The sequence below is a fragment of the Neolamprologus multifasciatus genome, chromosome 14 (genome assembly GCF_963576455.1).
Source record: "Neolamprologus multifasciatus chromosome 14, fNeoMul1.2, whole genome shotgun sequence".
In the NCBI taxonomy this organism is placed as follows: domain Eukaryota; kingdom Metazoa; phylum Chordata; class Actinopteri; order Cichliformes; family Cichlidae; genus Neolamprologus; species Neolamprologus multifasciatus.
The window spans coordinates 10,390,049-10,406,478 of NC_140452.1; the positions used below are offsets into that span (position 1 = coordinate 10,390,049).

Below are 16,430 nucleotides of genomic sequence, written 5' to 3' on the forward strand. Positions count from 1 at the left end.
GTGTGCACCTACGCACCCTAGAACAGAGTTAGTGTTAATAAAGCGGGATACAAACGAAGAAAGAAAAGAGGGGGAAAAAACTAAGAGAGAAAAATAAACAAGAAATAGATACAGCAAAGTGTGTCAAATTAACCGACATGTTAGCAGTGCAGTAGTACCAGAAACAGCTGATATAAAGCCCTGGCATTCACAAGAGCCTGCTGTAGCTCATGGCTTTATTTCTGTGTCTCTATTCTAAACACACGTAAATAATTTTTGCAAGAACAAATGTTGCATTTTGAGTAGAAAATTATTTCCATGTACAAAATTCCTGTACAGAATTCATGTATTTCAGTGTTTGCTATTATCCACATAGACACAAAATAATAGTGTAGTTAAGAACATTTTCGGTTAGTATTTTTAATTATTTGATTGTAAAATATATATTTTTATGTTGGTTTTAATCTAGTTTAAACCAAACCACTTCACTGGATTTAGCTACATTTCCTGAATGCAGTGGCTAGCGAGCTGATTGGAGACCAAAACAGCCACTCATTTTGAATTCAAGTCTGTAATCAGTTGGTTTTGTGGCATATTTATAACCATGTACAGAAAAAGTTGAGTGTGCAGGGAGCAGAGATGTTGAAAGCAGAAGCGACATACTGAGAGCACACAGAGCAGAGATCTGAGCAAGAGCAAATGCCAACAACTGAGCGAGAATGGCAGTTATTGTGTGTGTATATGTATAATAGCAAACACTGAAATGAGTTTTGTTTGCTCAAAATAATTGTCTCCTTAAAATGCAACATTTGCAAAAATTATTTATGTGCGCTCAGAATAGAGGCACAGTTGCTAGCATTAGCCATGGAGAGCGTAAGAGGACCAGCAGTCAGTAGCGGTTTTAGATACGGGCGACACGAGCGGTTGCCCGGGGCGGCATCGTGGTGGGGGCGGCATCACGGGCATCGGCAAAAAAAAATTGCTCGTACTCATGCTGCCCCGACGTCAGCCAGCGCATATTGGGAATGGCATAGGCACCGATCGGTTTTCTATCGCCCATTTGCTGGGAGTAAGGGCGCCCTCCGTTTGCAAGGTGCGCCTGCTGCTTGCGGCGCAGAGAGGAGAGGGTGAGGCGGCGGGGGATTCTCTGGCTGGCTGGAGCAGCGTCTAATAACCAACTCGCAATAAAACAAAATAAAAACAAACCAATAAACACGAAAACACCAGACATCATGATACAGACTCATAATTTGCACCGATGTTTTTTCTTTGAAATTCTATACACCAAAAGTGAGCGCGAGAGCCCTCGGTGCGCATGCTCGCTGCTGAAGTCAAAGTAAACTTTATTGTCATCTCCGCTACATACAGTCCAGTTTATAGAGAGACGAGACGACGAGGCTCCAGTTACAGCAGTGCAAGTAAACAAACAATAAATCTAAGAAGAGTAAGAAAATAAATATACACTTTAGGACTCGGGGTAAAGGGATCGATAACAATTTAAAATTTATATTTATTTGATGATTTAAAGTCTCACACACAACCCGTCGAAAGGGGAGGGGGGGCTGCTGCTTCCAGATAGAGCACATTTCATTTATAATGTTGTAAATCCAAGCTCATTATGTATTCATGATTTGAATCCTGGGTTGTGTGAAATCCCAGAAATAAACCTTAGACAAAGTGAATCTGTGAACTAAGGTGTAGGTGTGTTAGATCATGTTGTGGTGATCCTCGGGTTGGGGGATTTGTGTTCATACTGGAGTGCAAAATTAAAACCAATGGAAGATGGACAAGAAAAGTTCAAAACCATCAGGTGCTCAGTTTAGAAAAAGGTGAAAAGAAGAGGAGGAGAAACGAGCAAAAGATGCAGGTAAGCAGATGTGTGATTGGATAATGGCAGGTCATCCTGAAACAATCAGAATCAGAATACTTTATTAATCCCTAAGGAAATTATGTGGGTTACAGTTGCTCCAAGAAGAAATGGTAAAAATAGTAACAGTAACAGACTAAACTCCAAACATTATGTTACAGATTTTAATATTAATTAGTCAGTGTCAATTGTTGATTTGTCCTGTTCTCATTGTTTGGTAGCCGTTTGCATACTATGCATACTCTCTCTCTTCATATGTGTGTGTACAACAATTTTATGTTAATGTACAATCCTTAATATGTTTTTTGTGTGTGTGTGTGGGGGGGGGCGCCAGAGGGAGTGTTTGCTCAGGGCGCCAAACTGGCTAGGACTGCCACTGGCGGTTAGTGAGAGTTTGGAGGTTTATGAGAGTGAGGAGAGAAAGTCAGGAGAGAATGGAGCCAGCAAAGAAGAGGAGGATGTTTTTGATTTTATTCCTCCCAACAAGGTATGTAAATTTCTACAGAAGATGTATTTTCATAATACTGATGGTGCAATACAATTTATGTTAAGCTGTCTGTACTTTTGTACAAGGTGAAGTGTTTGCTATGTGCCAGGGAGCTGGGATATAACAACAACACCTCATCCATGCTTAGGCACTACAGAGCTTTGCATGAGAATAGGGGGGACACCTATTGTGGAGCAAGACCAGGGGAGCCATCAAATGCCATGATAATATAGCATGCAGTAATGTTACTAAATGATATAACAATATTATACAACTGCAATAAGTTACGTGTGTGATATTTATATTTGTGCTTTGTTCTCCTGAGGAAAGACAACAAAAACAATCTCAAATAGATGAAAACCTGGTTAGCATGGTGATTGAGGACACCCAGCCATTTAGCATTGTGGAGGACAAAGGATTTAAAAGATTTGTTAAATCATTAAATCCTAGCTATGTTCTCCCCACTAAAAGGTCATAAAAGCAGTGAAAATTTAGTTTTTACAGAATAAAATATGGGCAGGACTGAGGCTCAAAGCCTCAGTGTGTAGCTGTCCATACCTCAATGTTACAAAAGCACAACCACTGTCCACACCCCAACCACACCTCACCTCACAGTAAATGATCATTTCCATTTTAAGCATTTCCAAATAATCATTTTCCATACTGCCAGTATAAATATACACAGTATACTGCCATCACTACAATATACATGTTTTACACACTCCTTTTGTTGTTGACATTTACAGGCTGTGTGCAAAAGGCCACACTCTTCAAATTCATGCCAACTAATATTTTTACGTCCAGTAGATGTCCTACTAGAGCAAATGAAGCTTCAAGATGCTTTGCACTGGGGTGAACCAATTGGATGAAAAGCTTCAGTGCTTCATGAAGCTTCATCTGCCCATCACTAGCTGGCACCATGAACATGCGGACTGATCCGAGAGGGAGGAGGACTGTAGTGACGTGGCATTTTCAAAACACATCTTTCATCCTTCCGCCCTGAGAAGCAAATCTTCCAGCTTACTTAGGCTACGTTCACACTGCAGGTCTTAATGCTCAATTCCGATTTTTTGATCAAATCCGATTTTTTTGTCTGCTCGTTCACACTACAAATAAAATCCGACAGCAAACGCGCTCTAGTGTGAACGCTCAAAGCGGCCCGCATGCACAAAAGAAGATGTCACACAAAACGCGCTCTGTTTAGACCAGGGGCGATTCTAGGATCAGAGCTTTGGGGGTGCTGAGCACCCAGAGAGCTGCCCATCCAGGCAAGGTAAACTTTACTCATCACAATGAGACTTCTTCCCCGTCTCTGTCAGTCCCTGCATCCCTAAATGCCTCCAGTTGTCCCGAGTTCTCTCTGACTGCCTCCTTGGTGCATTTAAACCCCTGTTCCTCCCTGTCCTCATCGTCTGTTGTCTTCATCTCCATTATCAGTCATCATAATTTTACCCTCTCTGTGCAAGTCTGCAAATTTCTTTATTAAATCATAAGTTTCTTAAATTCATCAAGTCTCTCTGTGCCTGGGTCCTCGTCACAAAACATGACATCACTGTTTTGTACATTTTAACACAATTTAATCCCCACATTTTTGAAAGAATAGCAAAATACTTTTTTGAAAAGTCTGTAACAAAACCATCAAATCTGATCAAGGTTATTAAAATGCTGCCAAAGAAGAATGGATTGGAATAAAAAAAAATACATATCCTAACCTTAATTACTGGGGAAAAATGATGAATGATGCTCATAGTGAGTAAAAAGTAAACTGTGTGCATTTTTTGGACAGAGATTCACTTCTAAAGTGTATATATAATACAATACAGATACATAAAAAATACACTCCAAAAATAGAAGAGTCCTTGAAATATACAAAATATCATTAGAAAATGGAGACACTTGGCCTTTGGTACAATGTATACAATGTATGAAAAGATCTTTACTGCAGATACTACTATGGCTCTGCAGATTTTTTCTTTTCTTTTAACCTATGTCGCCTCACCTTGAGGTTGGTAAATCTGTCTATCGCATTTTGGTGGTCAAGTCTCTCACGCATCTCTTTCTCAACTGACATCACAGCCAGGTGCTGGAGTCTGCTTTGACCCATGGTCCTTCTCAGCCAGGTATGGAGCTGACTCAAGACACTAAAAGACCTTTCACAGCTACAGCTGCTAACTGGGTTTGTTAGGGCAACCTGAATAACAGTTTTCAGTTTGGGGAAGATCTGATTATCCAGAAGATTGTACAATGTTAACATATCTGGAATGGCACCAGCCTCACTCTTGAGCTTTATAAAGTCTTTGGCAACCGTGACTTCCTCTGACTGAAGCTCAATATGGTAATGCTGTGCCAGGGCTGACAACCCAGTTTGTTTTGCAGATTCTGTATAGCAGCTTTAATATAGGGAGAACACAACTTCCAGATTGCATGAGTTGTTTGTATTAGTTGTTTGTCTTTCTTTTTCTTTGCCAGTTTAACAGTTCCTGTTTTGCCTGTTAGTACTCCCTGTCTGTTTTCTTACCGGGTACTTCCTGATCTTGTACTTTGTCCTCATGTTCCCCTCTTTCCTCTCTCCCTCTTTGGACTGACAATCTGTACACACACACACACACACACACACACAACAGGAGTTATAAGGTTAATGGGCATCCAGTCAGTTAGCTAGTTAGTACCTTGGGTTCAATATCGGCACATGCACATATGGCAAAATAACCAGTTTCTCTCATTACATTTCAAACAGGACAGTGGTAACAACAGCAGGCTACGGACAATGTTAAGTTTTAGATTTTAAATAGGCTGTATACATTTCAATGAGATCAACAGGGCAGTCAAATATCGCTAATTTTACTACAGAGCAAACATCGTCGGAAAACACATTTTCAACTAGGGCTGCCACAAACAATTATTTTGATAGTCGACTAGTCACCGATTATTTTTGCAATTAGTCGACTAATCAGATCATGCATCCATTGGATGTACAGCGTACAGCTTATTGCACCAGCATGCATCTGCTCTCATATAACTATCATTAGCTTACAGCTCTAAGTGTTTAAGGTATGTGCTAATTAAAAATAAAGACAAGATGATAATTTATTAAATTTGAATGAAATTTGCAGATTGTTTCAGTGAAGTTTAATAAACTCATTGTTATCTGAAATATAACGGGACACCGGAGTATATTCTCGAGCATCTCACACTTCTGATAATCAGTTGTCTGCTTGAGGTTTATTCAGCTGTGAAAAAACTATAACTTTAATCTCAGCCTAACCGATTTACTCAGGAACAAATAAAATACTAAAAAAAAGCCAAACAATAACATTTTTAAGTTATCTAAGTGACTTATATATGTTTAACCTGAGTAGCGAAAGACCGCAGTGGGTTTGAAAACGATTTGCCGGAGTCCGGTGTTCTCACGGGCTCTAGTGAGCCTTGCCCCCAGCTAGCTATCAAGCTAGTGGGTAACAGACATCTCCGAAAACGTCGGAGAGCTTTTGAAAATATGTGGTGTCTTGATAAACTGAGCAGATATTTGAGGTTTACACAGCTACATTGTTGGAAACTGAGCTAGGCTGCGCTATGAATTCTGGGACACAGCTCCTTCTTCTTCTTCGAGGTTTAACGGCAGCTGATATCCTTGTATATGCAGTGCTGCCATCTTCTGTTTCAGTCCGTTATTACACTCTTAAATTCTACTACTTGTTCCTGCGTCTTTTGTGATCTTACAAAGCTTCAAACGACGCGTCCACTATTAAATCAGTCGTCGATGATTTTGATAGTCGACGTAATCGTGACTAGTCGACTAATCGTGGCAGCCCTATTTTCAACACAGCAGGTTACCTGGTGTAATGTTTTTCTGTTAAAAAGAAACATGGTCTGACTCCTACCTAACTATATAAAGAGTAACTGAAAGTTAAATGCAGCTAATATGTCCTGTTTTAAGCCAGTCACTTCCACCTCCGCTCCGCTGTGTCTCAGCCACCATCGCTCTGGCAGCAACGGCACTAGAGCGAGTAGGAGAGAGCCGAGCTGGAACAAACCATTTTGGGAGGGGGGAGGGGTTATCTATACTTTTGTTGTTAAAATGTTCCATCTCAATTAAGTACTGTATGCTTTTCATACTTTTAGTAGTGTGTCCCACAAACAGCAAATATTTTCAAAAAAAGTAAGACATCTTTGGGGGTGCTTTGATTCATTTTAGGGGTGCTGAAGCACCTCCAAAACTGGGCTAAAATCGCCCCTGATTTAATGTCTCACACACAGCCCGTAGAAAGGGGAGGGGGGGCTGGCTGCTTCCAAATAGAGGGCATTTTGTTCGTAATGTTGTAAATCCAAGCCCATTATGTATTCATGATTTGAATCCTGGGTTGTGTGAAATCTCAGAAATAAACCCTAGACAAAGTGAATCTGTGAACTAAGGTGTAGGTGTGTCAGGTTATGTTGTGGTGATCCTCGAGTTGGGGGATTTGTGTTCATACTGGAGTGCAAAATTAAAACCAAGATGGACAAGAAAAGTTCAAAGCCATCAGGTCCTTAGTTTAGAAAAAAGAGAAAAGAGGAAGAGAAACGAGCAAAAGATGCAGGTAAGCAGATGTGTCATTGGATAATGGCAGGTCATCCTGAAACAATCAGAATCAGAATCAAAATACTTTATTAATCCCTAAGGAAATTATGTGAATTACAGTTGCTCCAAGAAGAAATGGTAAAAATAGCAACTGTAACAGACTAAACTCCAAACAATACATTATGTTACAGATTTTAATATTAATTAGTCATTGTTAATTGTTGATTTGTCCGGTTCTCATTGTATGAGGAATTATGATGGCTGTTTGGTAGCTGTTTCATCAATGCATACTCTCTCTCTCTCTTCATATGTGTGTGTTTCTCTGGCGAAATTCAGTATGGTTCCGACAACAGTTTTATGTTAATGTATAATCCTTAATATGTTTTGTGTGTGTGTGTGGTTGTGGGGGGGGGGGGGGGGGCAGAGGAAGTGCTCGCCCGGGGCGCCAAACGGGCTAGGACCGCCACTGCTTATTGCTGTTTTAGAGGAGCGGTGCTTCAAAGGATAGTTGCAGATTTCTGTCAGAATCTGCAGATTATGCAGTACAAATAAAATGTTCACGTTTCTCCAATGTTGTCTTCCCAGCAGTTTCACCGGATGGCCAGGAAGCGTTCACGATGTCTTCTCAGGCGCTTCTCCGGCGCTGATAATTGGCGTCTGTCTTGTGTCAGTGACGTAAAAGACGGATTTAATGCGACATGACCATTCAAACAGCAGTCGCTTTCTGAAACATCGGATATGTATCGGATTCAGTACCACATATGAAAGTGACCCAGATCGGATTTGAAAATATCGGATTTCTGCCGTTCACACTGTCATACACTCTAATAAATAAAACATTGGTTCAAATTAAAAAAACATGTTAACATTTTCCACTAGAATTTTTGAGTTAAGCCAACTTCTGGCAGAATAACATTAATTCAAAGCAATATTTTTGAGTATGGTGAAGTAGCTTTTTTGGCCACAATTAAACACATTCTTAAGTAAAATTAACTTAATAATTTTCGACTAGAACACAAAAATTTAAGTTGATCCAACGTGAATTTTATGTATCGTGAAGTTACTTTTTGGCCACAAAAAAAAAAAAAAAAAAAACACATTCTGAGTAACATGAACTTAATAATTGTCAACAAATACACAGGAATTTAAGTTGATCCAAGATTATATTTATGTATGGTGAAGTAACTTTTTGATCAAAATAAAACACATTTATAATTAAAATGAACTTAACTGTCGGCATAAATAGTATTTATGTTGGTCAAATATGATATTTTGGTTACAGTGTAGTAATTTTTTGGTCCTACAGGAGATTCTATAAGGGCATTTACCTGTTTCCCAGCAGGCTAAGTCGCTCCAAAATACAACCTTGATCATTTGGCTGTGTCTTATAACCATGACTACCGCGTGGGCAGGCTCATGCATGGTGGTGCCTGCCCACAAAGAAGTCAAGGTTCTAAGACCTTAGAAACTTGTCGATCACTTTTTTCCCCAAACGAAGGTCAGCCTTAACATGCGCTGTGTGTGCTCTTGTGTCATGACCTTCAGAAAAAGAAATGGATGTTGTGTGTATTTGTTTGAATGCGGCAGATGTGATGCCAAATACCTGGACATCAGCTAAGGGACTCGTACCTGGTGCTCAGAAAGAATAGAAATTCAGACAGATGTATTCAAATGAGTTAGACCCATTTAATTACAATAACAAACATCACAATTCTTTAACGTGCGTGTGAAGTGCAAGATTTGTGGGCTTCAGTTTCCTAGAACACAAATTGCCCGCTGAAACTTAAGGAACTGTGTATTAAAATTGTAATACAACCTACTACTTGAATCCTCTTTTTTTTTTTTTACTTTAACATGTGACAGTGAATCAAAACAAAAGATGACAGGCTGCTATACATTAAATGCACTAATTTAAACATAAAATGAGCAAAGCTTCTTTCATTCAACTTTGTCAGCACTCTTACAAAGTATTCTTGATTCTCTTCTATATTTGACTTTTCACCCTCAAGATTAAGGCCAGCTAAAGAGGGCATTACACAAACTTTAAAACACACCAGTACCCTCAGAACACAGGTCATGGGAGAAATTAAACGCATTCCTTAAAAATGTGCAAATAACAGCATTTAAGACACGGCAAAACATTAACTCAGAAGACTTAAGAACAGCGCTTTAAAATTTAGTAAAACACAATGAAGTAGTGCCAGAAATGCAGGAATAAGGTTTTTGTGAAACTCACTCACGAATGGTCTATCAAGTCTGCTCTAGAAAATACCAAACTTAAGATTCATTACTTTAGAGCTGGCTTTTTGTCCATCAAGCTCAAGGCATAGCTTTTGAAATACCTCAAAGGTAAATTTCAGCTGCTTGGGATAGGTAAGGTTCAGAGCGTAGATTACTCCCATCATCAAAGCACAGGATCTGGCAACATCAATCCTCTCCAGGATCTTGGATCCCTCAACAATAATGGTTGCAGGCCCATCATCAATGATAGCAATCTTCATGATTTGCATTGCAAGGTCTGCGTTGAGCTCCTCCTCATCCTTGTAGGAGAAATTAAATGTTAGGATGTATAAAATACATAGCTCAAGCACTTCAGGATGACGTGCATAAGGGAATGAACTACTACAGGTAGGAAAATAAGCTAAAACAGGTTGTCTTTTGTGTTTTTCAGTGATTTTACTTTGTCATTCTGTAATTTTTAAAAGCTAAATTAAACCATAATCCAACGTTTTAAAATAAAAAATGTCTTGTTTTTCACAGTTTTGTTTTTCCACTTTGAAAAGAAAATCTAATAAATCATTTTTAAGGGTTATTCCACTTCTAAGTGAAATTTTATCTATTGCCATATTGCCACAGTTAGAAAGTGAGAAACAAGCCTTTTGTAAACAGCACACTAATTCTCCTGATCCGGAAGCAATCCATTTGCTTTAGCAGAGCATAAACAATGGAAGTGAATAGCAGGTGCTAGTATGTTGTGTGCAAAAGTGATTAAAATGACTCAGTAATGAAAACAAATATTTCTTGGGAGCTCAGTAATCATGTTCACGGCAAATGAAAAGTGCAAAAGTAACACGGAAGATTTGCAGAAGCTGATTTAGACTTGAGACTACATTGCAGTTACGACAAACACCGCTGTAAACATCCACTGCATGGTGCATGGATATAACGCAACAGTTGAAAAAGCCTCCAGCTTCCATAAACAAACACACACAGCCACTACTATACAAGCATAGTAAGCTGCAGTAACAATGGATGGGTCTTTGATTTGTTGAAGAAATATTGCACAAATAGCATGTTGGTTTATAGACACTGGTCGGCAGTGGCTTCAACTGCTGTGTTATAACCATGTGGAGGCTTACAGCAGTGCTTTGTCGTAATGTAGTCCCAAGTCTAAATCGGCTCCTGAAAATCCTTCATGTCAATTCATGCTTTTCATTTGCAGTCAGCATGATTGTTGAGCTCCCCAGGAATACTTGGTATCATTATTGAGTGATTTTAATCACTTTTGCACACAAAATGCTAGTACCTGCCATTCACTTCCATTGTTTATGCTCTGCTAAAGCTGCTGCCAGATCAGGAAAATGACTGCGCTGGCTACAAAATTTTTTATTCTGTGTGTTTATGTTGCACCTTATCACGGAAACAGGTTTCTATTCAGCAAATTATGTTCAATGACAATGGCAATAAACATCTTCGGATTGTAATTCTGAAATGCTTTTTTCTTACTTATACATGGCAATAGACATATCTTCACTTAGGGTTGGAATGTCCCTTAACTCATTCAGTGCCAGAGATATTTAGCTTTTTCACTGATTTTGAAGGCTCACAGAATATTTTGTTCTATGACTATGTGAATTCTGAAACCACCATGACAAAAATGAGTCTCTCTTCTTTCAGCAGCAAAAAAAAATGTTTCTACCTTTAGAAATCTGCAGTAGAAAAGAGAAACTTCCATGACAAAACACCTATTTCTGGATCAAAAGCGTTTTGTGTAAATAGGTTTTTCTAGCAGATCAGTGACTTTGATGTAAATATTTCGTGTTTCAATGATTCATGCAACATCTCAACTATGTTTTACTACTATGAAAGTAAAAAAATCACCTGTAAAAATGTACTTTTGGCAGATTATTTTGTGTATAAAAATAGTTGTTTATAGACAATTTCAACATTTGAAAAATATATAAGAAAAAAGTGACTGATTTATGATTCAGAGAGTCTGTGTGTGTGTGTTACTCCCGCATGTGCACAAGTGAGTGCGCGACTTAGTCTGTTCACCCCCCACCCGGCCATCGGTTCGTCTATCAACAATTTCTGTGTGTTTTATGCAGCAAATCGTTCATTATTCTGGTCCCTGCTGCCTTCAGAAGTTTCTAACAAGAGATACTGGTCAGATAAATCCGGTTCATGTTCACTGGAATCGCTAGAAAAACCATGACGTCAGGCTGCAGACACCTCAAGCTCGAAATGACGAGCTGGATCAAAAATCGCGCCACAATACTCGTTCTCAGTAGAGCCGACTGTCACGCTAGTGGGATTTTATCCATGTAATCAACTCCACCACCTTCTCAATTCAATAAAAAGCTCAAGAGGCGTCTATGGCACTGAGCGTTCGGATTCATTTTGACGTCTAAAGACGTCTATGGCACTGAATGACTTAAATACTCAACCCTGAACAGAAAATCCAATGAACAAAACACAAAGACCCTACAGAGACATGCATTCAAAACTAAACAAAAAATTAAAAACCAACTCAAGTACTTACGCTGTATTGTTTGAAAAGATCCTCCTCCTTCTCTCCAAGATAGACTATGAGGCAGCGAATAGCAATTTCTCTGCGCTTTTCAACTGTGTTGTCCTGATTGATAGAAAAAAATAGATGTGTTAAAAAAATCAGATGTAAGCAGCTTACTTCATATACTGAAAATGATATCCATAATGATATAGCATTTTTTAAATTAAATAATAAAAAAGTTCATTTGGAATAAGGTGGAAAAGGTGATCTGGCTATTCTCCTGAGTTTCTTATTGTTTGGGACCTGCTTACTCTGCACACATTGGGGGGCATGGCTGTCTCACTCTGCGAAGATCTGACAAACGCTGCGCTTGTCACCTGGACATTCCTTCTTCATAAGTAAAAACACTAAAATCAAGATACATTTTGTTGTACTTGTGCTCTGAACTTGTATAATAACAATAAATATCCATTCATTCAATTACAATGTAACTGGCACAGATACAGTCTTCCTCCATGTTATGTATTGTTAACGTGCTTGCGCGTGTGAAACACTTTATGTAAATCATAGAGCTTTATTTAAAAATAATAAACAGTGTATATTGTACAGACGACATATTTTCTTCTTTTGCCCTGCCCTAGATGCAAGTGTAACCAAAATATGAACAATTTTGGAAAAAAATAGTGTTAGTATACAATGGACCTTGTTCAAAGCAGCCATATCAACATTTGACATGAAAAAAGTAAGGCAGATGCAAATAAAGGTCTATTCATAAAGTTATTGATTATACCTGCAGAAGCATGTCCTTAATCTGCCTCATCCTCAGACCTGCAGCTCCTCCTTTTGACAGGGTCAAGGCCATCAGTTTTGGGGTGCATTGGTCAAGCCTGGCCAGAAAGGTTGATTCAAGGCTGACTGTTGTTATCCTCTTAAATTCTTCACATATCTGCAGGGCACACCAGAATAAAATACAACAAGAGACATAAGTATAAATAATTCATAAATGAAAATCCAAATGTGCATTTGTAAACATTTAAATGTATTAGGTGTAAATATATGCATTTCTAATTTTTTTATTTATCTGACTTCAATTTGTAATTTCATCAATCCACAACACAAAAACACTGGTTTAATAAACATTTTATCTCACCTGTACCTCGCTAAAAAGGGCAGGCCAGCGCTTCATGAAGTCACTGATGGCAGGGGCCTCTTTCACTATTTCCTCCCGACGAAGGCTGAACGTCTTGTCCATTTTCTGAGCTCCTCAGATGTTCAATTGACCAAGCAGTTACACCTTTCACTATGAATCCCACATTGCCTTTCAAAACCACAATCTGGATCAACTCCCCAAAATCTGGTAGACCACCAGTGGAACCATAAGCCAGGATTATTCCACTAGTGTACTTGGTGCCTCTGTAACACACACTTTTGGCTATCTGGACACATGTCTCACCAGGAAACTTAGCCTGCAGTGCTTCTTGGATATCCTCTCGCAGCACACTAACATCCATTGTAGACAGTGTTGTAGCCTGTAGTAATGGTCTGACAGCTCTGGAATCATGTTGGTTATAAGCAAGCAACAACTGATGCTTCATGGCCAGTGACAGCAGAATATTTCTAAAACTACGAGTATGTCTGACAACACGCTTGAAAAAGCTGTGCTTTGCCTCAAACCGCATTGTCCACAGTGACACCAGAGGACCATAAGCCCTGATAAGTTCTGGATAATATTCTAGGAAATGGTGTTTTGGAATGAGGCGTTGCTCTGGAAAAACCATGAGAAACCTGTGTTTATGCTCAGATATCTTACTGTCCAGGAAGCAAATGGTCTCCTCTGTGTGCACTTGATTCACAACAAGCTCAACAATGTCTCGAAGCACAAGAAGCAATTCCCATGCTGGGTCAGCCTCAGGGATTTTTGATCCAACCATGAGTGCAAGGCCAATCCATACTTCATGATTCTGAATTACTCAATTCAAGCTTACTTGTTAAAGCTTACTTCAGAAGGTCCCTTGGTATTCGATACCAGGAGAAGATGATGGTTTGAGCCTTTGTCCTGGCAAGAAACACAGCAAAGTAACTGAATATTTCGGTGAGATTCCCACTTTCTTTAGAAGGCTGACCACGTCTTAACTGGAACCCCTAGATCTGCAACGCCAAGACAGTGTATAACACCAGAAAGTCGTGCCTGCACAAAAATACAAAAGATGGTATTTTCAACTGCACCTGTGAGTCTTCAATACAGTGAATAAGTTTCACCTGTCAAAGCTGTGTGAGCTAGAACCAAACATTCAAAACTACATAGACCTGAATACACTGGGTGCTGGAAAGCCTAACGTGGCTTTCCATAGATCAAATATACATAGAGGTGACATGGACTGGGCCAGTCTGTTGGAGCGTGTATCCCCACCGACCGCGATCTTGGAGGGGTCTCCACTCGCCCCCAGTGCATGTATTTCTACTGAGGAATGTGTTAACTCAAAAAAATAAATAAATAAATAAAAAAATAAAAATTATATATATATATATATATATATATATACACACATATATAGTTTTTTTTTATCAACAAAAGCAAACATAAGGTGTGGCATGACAGGACAGAATCATTTCTGACAGTAAATACGAAAAAAAAAAAAAAAAACTTTTTTATACACAAGCTACAATGTCAATAATCCCACTTGATCTGTTTTCATTTCATTCTCCAAAACCAAATTGGAATCAATGCTGAGTCAGCAGCTATGGTCATTTTTGTGCACCCTAGTGTTGCAAAAACTGGCATACTACTGAAACCATATGTGGGATTATTGACCTTTCTTGCCTTATCTGTTTGGAAAAATATTTAAACATTTTCCTTATTTACCATGGGTGAATACATTCCTCAGTAGAAAAAATGCACTGGCGGCGAATGGGGACCCAACCAAGATGGCGGCCCGCTATTGATTTTTTCTTACTTTCAAACTTTATTGAGGCATATCAATGTTACAGCCAGTGCCAATGCACGTCGCCTCTACGTCTCTACAAAACACGGAAAGTCCCCAAAAATTAGGGACAGCTAACTACCCTACCATATGCGGCACAGTGCACTTAAATCTGGTCTTTTACCTGTGAAAATAGGCCGAGCAGCCGGTGAAGAACCGCTCTTAGCGGTCAACAGACACACCGGACTAATGGCGACCGCACTTCCTGCGCAGAAGCCAATGGGGTTGAACTTCACCCCGTAACGTTACGAAAATTTAGAAGCGTTTCTTAACAATTACTAACATAAAATGCTTCCCTTCAAAAAATAAATTTCACATTTCAAAAATAAAATCACAGTGAACACAACTTAGCTTGGCTAGCTACGTTAGCATAGTAGTTTGCGCCGGGGCTAACAACGTCCGCTATCTTTTAAAAATTATAAGATAATTACAGTGGTCTGCATTAGAGTAACGTCAGTGTTAAATTTTCCAAAAAGAGCCCAACAATTTATGCTATCGCGGAATTAGCTGCTGTGTGTATATTAAAACACACAAACGCGGGGGCAAGCTAAGATGTATGTTACGTCGTTGTTTTAAAGTAAACTAACAAAATCCAGAGCGACTGCAAATATATGTAATTTCGCATAAAATTACTCACCGTTCGCGACGAACACAGCTCTTGATAAACCTTGAACACGTGCTGTTGAATATGTCCGCTTGAGTAGAAGAAGGGAACTGTGAGCTGTTTACACGTCATCAAGTTGTATTTTACATCGACAGAACTTAAAATTATATTTTTTTTGATTAAAAGAAGATTTTAAATTCAGACAAATCACGATTATATATTGAGTAAAGAGGCATAATTTATGTGTCACCCGAACTCAATAAAATAAAAATTTTAATTAGGAAGTCTAACAGTATTTATGAACTTGATTTTTCATTTCACAACAACATATATATGTAAGTAATGACTAAAGGTACTATTAATTACTTTTTAGAGTGTACCATGATCGGATATGGGTCGCATAGGGTCAAAAAAAATCGGATTTGATGCGCTTTCGCCTGCAGTGTGAACGTAGCCTTAGTTTTTCTAACTCAAATAATGAGTTTATCAGCGTTTTTGCATAAAATGCACTGGTAACTTATTAAAATCTAGTTCTAATAACAAATTGATAAAAACTGAGTTCAGCCTATTTAATATTTTTAATTAAACACAATATTACATTTTACAGTGTACGAAAGTGACCCAGATCGGATTTGAAAATATCGGATTTGCGCCGTTCACACTGTCATAGCATGATCGGATATGGGTCGCATAGGGTCAAAAAAAAATAGGATTTGATGCGCTTTCGCCTGCAGTGTGAACGTAGCCCAAGTGGCTCTTTGGGTGTTAAAGATTGCAGACCCCTGCTCTAAATGCTTCCTGTAGGTTCCAGTGAGAGTCTGGATTGTGGTTGAAGGTATTTTGGACCATTCCTTTTTACAAAACATCTCTAGTTCATTCAGGTTTGATGGCTTCTGAGCATGGACAGCTCTCTTTAACTCACACCACAGATTTTCAATAATATTCAGGTCTGGGGACTGAGATGGCCATTCCAGAATGTTGTACTTGTTCCTCTGCATGAATGCCTTAGTGGATTTTGAGCCGTGTTTCGGGTCGTTGTCTTGTCGTTGTTGAAAGATCCAGCCCCGGCGCAGCTTCAGCTTTGTCACTGATTCCTGGACATTGGTCTCCAGAATCTGCTGATACTGAGTGGAATCCATGTGTCCCTCAACTTTGACAAGATTCCCAGTCCCTGCACTGGCCACACAGCCCCACAGCATGATGGAACCACCACCATATTTCA

General features: G+C 39.1%; 3 protein-coding genes across 5 annotated transcripts in view; 1 reads left to right on the forward strand and 2 right to left on the reverse strand.

Annotated features, from left to right (window-relative positions):
- Window positions 1–5,413, reverse strand: part of LOC146503562 (dehydrogenase/reductase SDR family member 11-like) — a 58,447-nt gene extending 53,034 nt beyond the window's left edge. For both annotated transcript variants that reach the window (XM_085131541.1, XM_085131540.1), the window contains exon 1: window positions 4,852–5,413. In XM_085131541.1, the coding sequence (XP_084987667.1) occupies window positions 4,852–4,884 (33 nt within the window). In that variant the 5' untranslated portion in view covers window positions 4,885–5,413. The remainder of the gene's footprint in view (window positions 1–4,851) is intronic.
- LOC146503567 (dehydrogenase/reductase SDR family member 11-like) overlaps window positions 1–16,430 on the forward strand; it is a 66,490-nt gene that overhangs the window by 1,967 nt on the left and 48,093 nt on the right. The window lies entirely within an intron of this gene.
- On the reverse strand, window positions 7,979–15,558 carry LOC146503568 (uncharacterized). The gene is made up of 5 exons (XM_085131542.1): window positions 15,242–15,558; window positions 12,774–13,811; window positions 12,414–12,569; window positions 11,654–11,746; window positions 7,979–9,431 (listed from the first exon to the last, which is right to left on the reverse strand). The coding sequence occupies exons 2-5, from the start codon at window positions 12,873–12,875 to the stop codon at window positions 9,153–9,155; spliced, it is 630 nt and encodes a 209-aa protein (XP_084987668.1). The 5' UTR covers window positions 12,876–13,811; window positions 15,242–15,558; the 3' UTR covers window positions 7,979–9,152.

Excerpts from the sequence above, each read along its gene's own strand:
- LOC146503568 (XM_085131542.1), bottom strand. The coding sequence starts at position 12,875 with ATGGACAAGACGTTCAGCCTTCGTCGGGAGGAAATAGTGAAAGAGGCC. Across the intron at positions 12,570-12,773 it reads CCCTTTTTAGCGAGGTACAG|ATATGTGAAGAATTTAAGAG; the intron begins GTGAGATAAAAT and ends TGTGCCCTGCAG. Across the intron at positions 11,747-12,413 it reads TTAAGGACATGCTTCTGCAG|GACAACACAGTTGAAAAGCG; the intron begins GTATAATCAATA and ends TCTATCAATCAG.